Source organism: Micropterus salmoides, unplaced genomic scaffold, assembly GCF_014851395.1.
Source record: "Micropterus salmoides isolate LMB-PRFRI ecotype aquatic unplaced genomic scaffold, ASM1485139v1 Ms_hic_scaffold_20, whole genome shotgun sequence".
Classification (NCBI taxonomy): Eukaryota; Metazoa; Chordata; class Actinopteri; order Centrarchiformes; family Centrarchidae; genus Micropterus; species Micropterus salmoides.
Window position 1 is genome coordinate 1,769,584 of NW_024041151.1, and position 8,865 is coordinate 1,778,448.

The following is an 8,865-nucleotide window of genomic DNA, read 5'->3' on the forward strand; positions in this document are numbered from 1 at the left end:
TTACAGACACACACTGCTCTGCCAAGCTTTGTTCAAAGAAACATTTATTCTAGATTCTAGTACAGATCCCAGAGTTTCAGAACATTACAAATATGAACTACTTAATTACAGGAAAATGTGTAGTAATATCTAGGGCTGGACCCGAATATTCGAATAGTTGACCGTTGGCAACACATTTGATTTTCAATTTTGAGATGTGATTATTAAGGTTTTTTTCACACGCCTGACCTCCGCCGACAGAAGTGAACGTAACGCTCAGTTCACATCAAAGGGAAAATGAAATGAGCCCTCAGCTGTGTGGGAGCACTTTAAACTGAGTGATGAAAGCAGCTGACTAAACTACTCCCGGATTCTGCTCTGGACCTGCTGGATCAGACTCTCTCACTCTGGACTCTACGGTTCATCTGTTTTCACTCTGCCTCGCTCTTCACCTGCTAAATATGCGATCCCTTACTCTACATAAAGATTCCTCTTTTATCAAACTCTGCTAGCCTTTTTCTCCTCCTGTGTCATCTTAAACTTTGAGTTTCGAGTCCTAAAGAAGTCAAAATGTGCTCTTCACCAAATGTAAAACCATTTCAAAAGTTTTTTCAAGTTAAAATTAAAACAATGTATTGAACGAAGCAGAAAGAAGGCAGAGGTACAGTTTCACACTAATTAAATGCTAATTATTTTGGTCAATATTGAGATCACAATTATTTAACAGGATTACTCATCGCCTTAGGAAACATTGAACTATTGAAATGTAATACTTTCTTTTTAAAAACTAGGCTTCGTTGGAATCGTTGTCTACTTTTTCTCCTCCTGTCTTGTCTCCTTGTTCTCCTCCTGTCTTGTCTCCTTGTTCTCCTCCTGTGTCGTCTCCTTTTTCTCCTCCTATCTTGTCTCCTTTTTCTCCTCCTATCTTGTCTCCTTTTTCTCCTCCTGTGTCGTGTCCTTTTTCTCCTCCTGTCTTGTCTCCTTGTTCTCCTCCTGTGTCGTCTCCTTGTTCTCCTCCTGTCTTGTCTCCTTTTCTCCTCCTGTGTCGTTTCCTTGTTCTCCTCCTGTGTCGTTTCCTTGTTCTCCTCCTGTGTCGTGTCCTTGTTCTCCTCCTGTCTTGTCTCCTTGTTCTTCTCCTGTGTCGTCTCCTTGTTCTCCTCCTGTCTTGTCTCCTTGTTCTCCTCCTGTCTTGTCTCCTTGTTCTCCTCCTGTGTCGTTTCCTTGTTCTCCTCCTGTGTCGTTTCCTTGTTCTCCTCCTGTCTTGTCTCCGTGATCTTCTCCTGTGTCGTCTCCTTGTTCTCCTCCTGTCTTGTCTCCTTGTTCTCCTCCTGTCTTGTCTCCTTGTTCTCCTCCTGTGTCGTTTCCTTGTTCTCCTCCTGTGTCGTTTCCTTGTTCTCCTCCTGTGTCATTTCCTTGTTCTCCTCCTGTCTTGTCTCCTTGTTCTCCTCCTGTGTCGTCTCCTTGTTCTCCTCCTGTCTTGTCTCCGTGTTCTTCTCCTGTGTCGTCTCCTTGTTCTCCTCCTGTCTTGTCTCCTTGTTCTCCTCCTGTCTTGTCTCCGTGATCTTCTCCTGTCTTGTAAATCCAGATAAAAATGAAATATTTGTAAAGGATTTAAAAGTCAGCATATTTCTTTCAGCATTCACTGACAGTATAAACATGTAATAAATGGTTTATTATATATAGTTTATAGATATAGTTGTTAGCAGAGATGCACTCAGTGGCCACTTTATTAGGTACAGCTGTTAAATCTAATGCAGTCCAATACAACAGCTGAGCCACGAATTCTACCTTTACAAAGACACAACACATTCTCATCTCAGGGCATCAGTTACAGACGCTTTCAGACAGTGTGATGAAGCGTAGTTATTTGATGCTTAAAGTACCTTCAGCATCCTTATGGAACGCTGCAGTTTGTTATTGTGCAGCAACAAAAAGGAGGCTAACCCTTGCTGCTAGCACATCAGCTGTGAGACCGACAGCTTTAGTGATAGCTGGTCGACTACGGTTTAGGGCCGTTGGGGGGCTGTCAGCGCCCCGGTGGCGTCTCATACAAACACTGAAGGATACCTTCAGCATCTAATTACTACACTTTGTCAGCCTTTGTGAAAGTATCAGCATTTGACGCCCTGAGATGAGAACAGGCTGAAAGACAATAACGTTCAGTTTGGACTGACACTGTCAGAGAGATTTTCATGTAAATATTGTTTTTTTAAGGTTGTAGTCTGCTGTGATGTTATACTGGTCTACATCATACTGACAGGTCAGAATCATGTTGTTCACTCACTTCACTGATCCTTTAGCTGCTGTTAGTCTGTACCGCAGTCCTGCTCTGGTTCCTTCATCCTCTCGACTTTTCATCTCCTCCAGTTTCTGGACCTTCTCTGCGTCTCCTTTCTCCTTCATCTTCTCAATCAGGAAGTCCAAGTGGACATGAGTGGACAGTGAATCAACATTCAGGGCGATCTGATCCAGTCTGACAACATGTTTGAAGGACTTTTCCAACATCTGATCTTTTTCTTTCTGAAGTTTTTCCATTTGCTTTTCTAAAGTTTCCAAAAGGCTTGTTGTCTCCTCACATCCTGCTTTACCTCTTTCATACTTCTCCTTCACATCTTGCTGGGTCTTCTGAACTTTCCTTGTCTTGGTCACATAGATCCACTTTTCTTTCACATGATCTGATACAGGACACTTCCTGGTACATGAAGTGCAGCGGCCATCTTTCATGACCTCACAGTGTTTGAGACCCATGTGTGTGCATGAATAGTGACAGTTCTCCTCACAGACTGTACAGCAGACAGCTCCTTTAAACAACAGCCCCTTCCTCTTGATCCTTTCTTTAACTTTGTAGATCTCATCAACTTCTACAGTGAACTCTTCATTTCTCTTCATCTCTTCTTCATGTTTCTTCAGAGCTTCCTGAGTCTGTTGGTTTTCTCTCTGTTTTTGTTCAGTGAACTCAACTCTCTCTTTCAGGTTTTGGATGCAGGCTGTCAGACTGGTTCGTGAATCCAACACTTCAACAGTTTTTATCACATTCTGAGGCCCAGATTTTTCCATAAAGGCTGTAAATTCATTCATTCCTCTCATTGATGTTTCCCATGCAGTCTCTAAAACAGACTTGTTTCCCTGTGTTCTCTCTGTGTTCTGGCAGTTATCAAACAGGAAGTAAACAGGCTGATTCTTTTCATTTCTGGCACATTTCACTTTTGCAGAATCGAGAGCTTTCAGAACATTTTCAGGTATCAGACCATTTGAGTGTGTGATGAGAGCAACAATGTTCTTCTCCATGTCTTTTCCAAACAGAGACACCACTGAATCAAAGATGTACCTCATTCGGTCACTCAGTCGATTCACACTCGCTGTCAGCACCAGACCCACTGCATTAACCTCATGAAGTTCTCCTGAGCGGAACAAGTCTAATAATCTCTTACTGATGATGTCATCCTGTTTGATTCCTCTGGTGTCTCCGTATCCAGGAGTATCGATGATGGTCAGAGAGTAGGGCAGAGTTTCACCTTCAAAACCAAAGACCTGGTACACCATCACATCTGATGTCTGACTTTCTTGTTCTAGTCTCTCCTTCTCGTCCTCTATGATCTTAAACCAGACATCATCCTCCCACTTCACTCCCATGGCGTAGTTGACCAGAGCGTTGACCAGAGTAGATTTTCCTGATCCTGTTTCACCCACAAGCAAGATGGTTTTGTTTATCTTGTTCACATTTCTTTCACCGAGAGTCATTCTTCTTAGAGATCCAATGTTCTCTTTCTTTGGTCTCAGCTGGTAGACAGCAGGAGGTCCTGATTGGATCAGAACACTTCTGGAAATGAAGTCTTCATATTTGGATGAGGTGTTGCTGATACTGTAGAAAGTAGATAAATCCCACATTTTAATTTGATCTAGAGATTTTATCCTTCCCTTAAAAAGAATATCTGAATAAAAAGTAAATATATTTTAAAACAAAAGAAAAATCAAAATTAAAACATTAAAAACTATTCAAAAGGCAGCACATATCTTAAAGTACCCCTTCAGCATTTATTAACAATAAACATGTAATACATGGTTTAAATGACTGCAGAGGAGTTATGGGTAGATTTAATTATTAGTCCTGTTGGAAATTCATAGTGTGTCATACAGCAATTGTCAGAGCAACAACAAACCAACAACCAGACAACTACAGTTCCAAGTTCCGAGTGAGGCTAAGCAAGGTGATGCTAACACCTCAGAGCTAAAGCTAACTGACCAAGCAATTATGGAGCAAATCTTAGCTGAAATAAAGTCTGTGGCCTCCCAGGAAAATATATTGAGACCCCCCCACACCTCAATCAAACTGGCAGTGGCTCTATTATATTTTACATAGAACTACCATTTAAGTTAATATGCTGCACATTACAATATACATTTCAACGTTTAATGCTGTAAAACATGTAAAAAGAAAAAACTTTCAATAAATGTTTTTAAAGTTGTTAAAATTGTAACCCTAACCCTGGGTCATCAGTGCACATGCGTGTGTACCCCAGTAGAAGCTAACAGATTATTTTTAATGAATAAGAGACAGCAGCAAAGGTTATTACCTGTTTAAGACCTGGTGGAAACAGTTATATTATTCAGGAAACTGCCTCTGTCTACTGATAAACTGTAGAAAAAAGTTTGACATTTCAACTCTGGCAGCAGGCGGGCGTGTGCGTGAGACGAGAACGACCACGGCAGTTTCACAGGATTGTGCTAGTTACACAGAAGCCGTCGCTATGGTTACCTGGCGGAGCGCTTGTTTGCCTGTCTGTTGATGAGAAGCGCAAAGCGACCCTGGGGATCCAAGCCGTCTGAAAAGGCCTTATATAAACCCCATCACCCCATTCACAAGAAATTAATTTATAACTTGCCAAAACCATAGACACTGTATATACAGTGTATATACAGTGTATATAAGAAATGGACGTAGTCATGGTGACGTTACCCGCTGGCTTGTGGACTGCCGTTATGAAGCCTCGGGGTTTGGCTGACAGGGCGCCGCCATGTTAAGTTTTTGCAACCAGGAAGTGCCCGGACGTGACCATATTTGGACGAGACGGTTGAGCTAACAGCCTATGTGCGGAGCTAGCTAGCTTGCTTAGCTAGGTGCAACTGTAACTCACATTAACTGTCATTTTAACAGGCTGATAACAGAGAACAACAGGCTAAATGTGCTCACCAGCGAAAGTGAACAACTCCTAATAAGCTTTTTCAACATGACTGGTTAAATTTACACAGTGCCGAGGGTACGAGTCACTCTAGCCTGATTGACAGGTCACCATGGTAACAACTTGTCAATCATAGATAATCCCGCCCTGAAACATACTCTGCTTTGTGATCTATTTTAAAATAAATGGGACCATAATTTATCTAAATGAACATCATGCTGTGTTGAAACTAGCGACTGAGACCATAAACTCATCAGGAAAGTGTTTACTGAGGGAATAAATCAGCTGAGAAGTAGAAACATTTTACCATTATTTCTAATGGAGCCGGACTTCTTTTTGCAACCAGAAGAGTCGCCCCCTGCTGGTCATTCAATAGAATGCAGGTTTTAGGGATTTACGCATTCGCATCAGATCGCTAACGGTAAGCTTCCCGCTTGGCCAAAACCTAAACCTAAACATAAGGATGACTTAAAAAGCAACCATTCATACAGCAAAGTGTATATAGGCTATATCAGTGGTTTTCAATCTTTTTTGGGCCAGCGCCCCCCTATCCATTCCTGTTATTAAAACATGGAAAAGGTAAGAAAAAAGCCAGATACTGTTTTCTTGGATGGGACACTTAATAAGTAGCGGGTATGGGGTTGTTTGTGCTGCAGCAGCAACAGCTGACTTGAACAACATAAGGTCCGGTGCACAGGCGCTGTGCTTAAGTATTTAAAACTGTTGCATGCTTGTCTAAAAATACTATGAAGAAGCATTTAATGCCTTCAGTGACCTTATGCACTTTCATTGTACTGAGAAGACAGGAACTGGTGTCTAGAGACAGACAGGAAACATTACAAGTGAAAGACAAGGCGCAAGATAGATGGCAGTTCCTGTCTATCTTTAAGTAACATGTGATGCAGACCAAGACTCTGCTACTTTGTATGTCATGGAAAGCAATGGGTGTAACCAAATGTTTAATGTCAATTCTGTACTTACTGCATGTATTGATTCCTTGTTGCAAGTAAAACCTTTATTGAAAAAGACTCCAGTGACTCTGTCATTCTTTGGTAAAGATTATTCTAACAGTCGCGCATTCACGTCATGGATGGTGCGTTCAGGAGTGCAGCTTTACTTGGATTAGTAACTGTAATAATATTACTGTTTTGGAAATAGTAATCCGTTACATTACTCTTTACTTGGAAAAGTAATATTGCAGTGTTACTGTCCAACACGTTACTTACCACTGATGCGCGAGAGCGACTGTGTTACACACTGTGCAGGTGTGGAATGGGCAGCTGTACGCAAACAAACATCTTTGTTGATCCTTGGAAAGGAAGAAAACTTTACGCATGTCAGCCTGTAGATGTCCTCAAATCCTTTCCATTTCACTCGGCCAGCTCCTTGAACGCGCCCACCTGTGAAGGCGGCGAGAGTTTGTCACCGTGGGTAAAGAGCATTTTTGACAACCCCGAGTCTGCGTCTGCATTCCTAGATCCTCTTAAATAGGTTAACCTCTTCACCTCTAATGTTACCACATCTAATGGAGAAGGACGGATCTTTCATGTACACAGAGCCGAGGGTTGTTTTGTACACTTTTTTGTGACCACCATTTGGACTCTGAGAGAACAGTCTGTACGACAGTGTTGATTTAATTTGTAGCTCTCTCCCTTGGAAATAAGGTTTTTTAGTTTCTGGAGTGTTTCTCAGTGGTGTCATTCAGCCTGGAGTTTGGACACTGTTTTAGACATTGTTTTGTCTAAATTGTTACTTTGATCTAATTGTTAAATTAGGATTTCGACTATGCTTAGAATGCCCAGTAGGGGAGGGTAAGTGCTGCTATTCAAATTTTTGTTTTAGTTTCCTTTTGCTAAACAACTGGAGTCTAGGTTTACTCTTTTATATAACTGTTTGCACCCTGATTAATTCCTCTATACTCAATACCTGTTACTCATTACTTTCCAGCTTTGTGGCTCTTATGTCAGGTTCACTCAAACTCACTACTCTGAATGTCCAAGGATTTGGCCATGTAATTAAGAGGAAGAAGGTTTTAACATATTTGAAACAAATAAAATCTGATATAGCACTACTTGAGGAAACAAGGCTATCTGATACAGAACATCTGAAACTCATGAACTGGTTAGGTAAAGTTTACTTCTCCTCCCATTCACAGAACAAGAAAGGCACAGCCATTCTCATAAATAAGAACCTCCCTTTTATCTTGGAACCTGAAGAAAAAGATTCAAAGGGAGATTTATTTTTATTAGGGGGTTGATTCTTGAACAACATATTATATTATTATATATATATTATTTATTATATTTATGCCCAAAATAATGATTCACCCCAATTTATGTCACAAATGTTTTTGATGTTTAACCATCATTGCAATGGCCTCGGCTTCCTAGCTGTTGATTTTAACTGTATAATGAATGCCTCTCTGGACAAATCCTCCTCCGGAAACGCGAGGACATCTGCCATCCTTAAAAATGTATGTACAGATACTGGATTGATAGACATATGGGAAGTGTCCAGGCCCAGATGGGTTCCCATTGGAATTTTTCAAGAAATTCTGTCCAGAGATCCACCCAATTTTTATGCCTGCCATCAATGGTATTTTAATGGCAACCCGTCAATGACGTCATCGGGCCGTAGCTTAACAGAGTAACATGATGTGAACAGTAAAGTTACTAAATAGTCGTAAGCTTTCAAAGTCCACGGGGCATCATCAACCTGTTCACGTTTCTAACAGATTTTCCCCACTCAGCGACACACCCGCTGAGAAACCAACTCTGATCATTGGCAGCTCCATTTTGAGAAACGTGAATTTAGCGAAGCCAGCGGCCATAGTTAAGTGCATCCCTGGGGCCAGAGCGGGCGACATTGAGTCTTATTTGAAACTGCTGGCTAAGGATAAACGTAAATACAGTAAGATTGTTATTCACGTCGGCGGTAATGACTCCCGGTTACGCCAATCGGAGGTCACTAAGATTAATGTTGAGTCGGTGTGTACATATGCAAAAACAATGTCGGACACCGTAGTTTTCTCTGGACCCCTGCCAAATCTGACCAGTGATGACATGTATAGCCGCATGTCGTCATTCCGCCGCTGGTTGTAGAGCTGGTGTCCAGCAAACGATGTGGGCTTTGTTGATCATTGGCAGACTTTCTGGGGAAGACCTGGTCTGATTCGGAGAGACGGCATCCATCCCACTTGGGAAGGAGCAGCTCTCATTTCTAGAAATCTGGCCAAGTTTATTAGTGGACCAAATCCATGACAACCCAGAGTTGAGACCAGGAGGCAGAGTCGCAGTTTAACACACTTCTCTGCTCCTCCATTTCAGGAGTTACTTAGTGAAAATCCTATAGTGACGGTGTCTGCCCCCCGACCATCGAAATTATTTAAAAAGGTAAACAGAAGAGGAGCTGTGCATAAAAACCTTATAAAAATTAAAACCACAAGAGCAATAGTGCAAACGAATAGGAGAGTTAAATGTGGACTCTTAAACATCAGATCTCTCTCTTCTAAAGGTGTACTAGTAAATGAACTAATATCAGATTATGATATTGATTTATTTGGTCTTACTGAAACCTGGCTGGGTGATGGAGAATATGTTAGCCTAAATGAATCCACCCCTCCCAGTCATATTAATACTCACATTCCTCGAGGCACAGGCCGAGGAGGTGGAGTTGCAGCTATCTTCGACTCTAGCCTACTAATCAG

General features: G+C 41.6%; 1 protein-coding gene across 1 annotated transcript; it reads right to left on the minus strand.

Moving 5' to 3' along the window:
* Nucleotides 1-2,244: 2,244 nt before the first annotated feature.
* On the minus strand, nucleotides 2,245-4,002 carry LOC119914954. The gene has a single exon (XM_038734500.1). It carries the CDS (start codon nucleotides 3,865-3,867, stop codon nucleotides 2,260-2,262), a length of 1,608 nt encoding a protein of 535 aa, XP_038590428.1. The 5' UTR covers nucleotides 3,868-4,002; the 3' UTR covers nucleotides 2,245-2,259.
* Between the last annotated feature and the right edge of the window lie 4,863 nt (nucleotides 4,003-8,865).

Bases quoted from the DNA above. Each gene is read 5' to 3' on its own strand.
- LOC119914954 (XM_038734500.1), bottom strand. From the start codon at position 3,867: ATGTGGGATTTATCTACTTTCTACAGTATCAGCAACACCTCATCCAAA.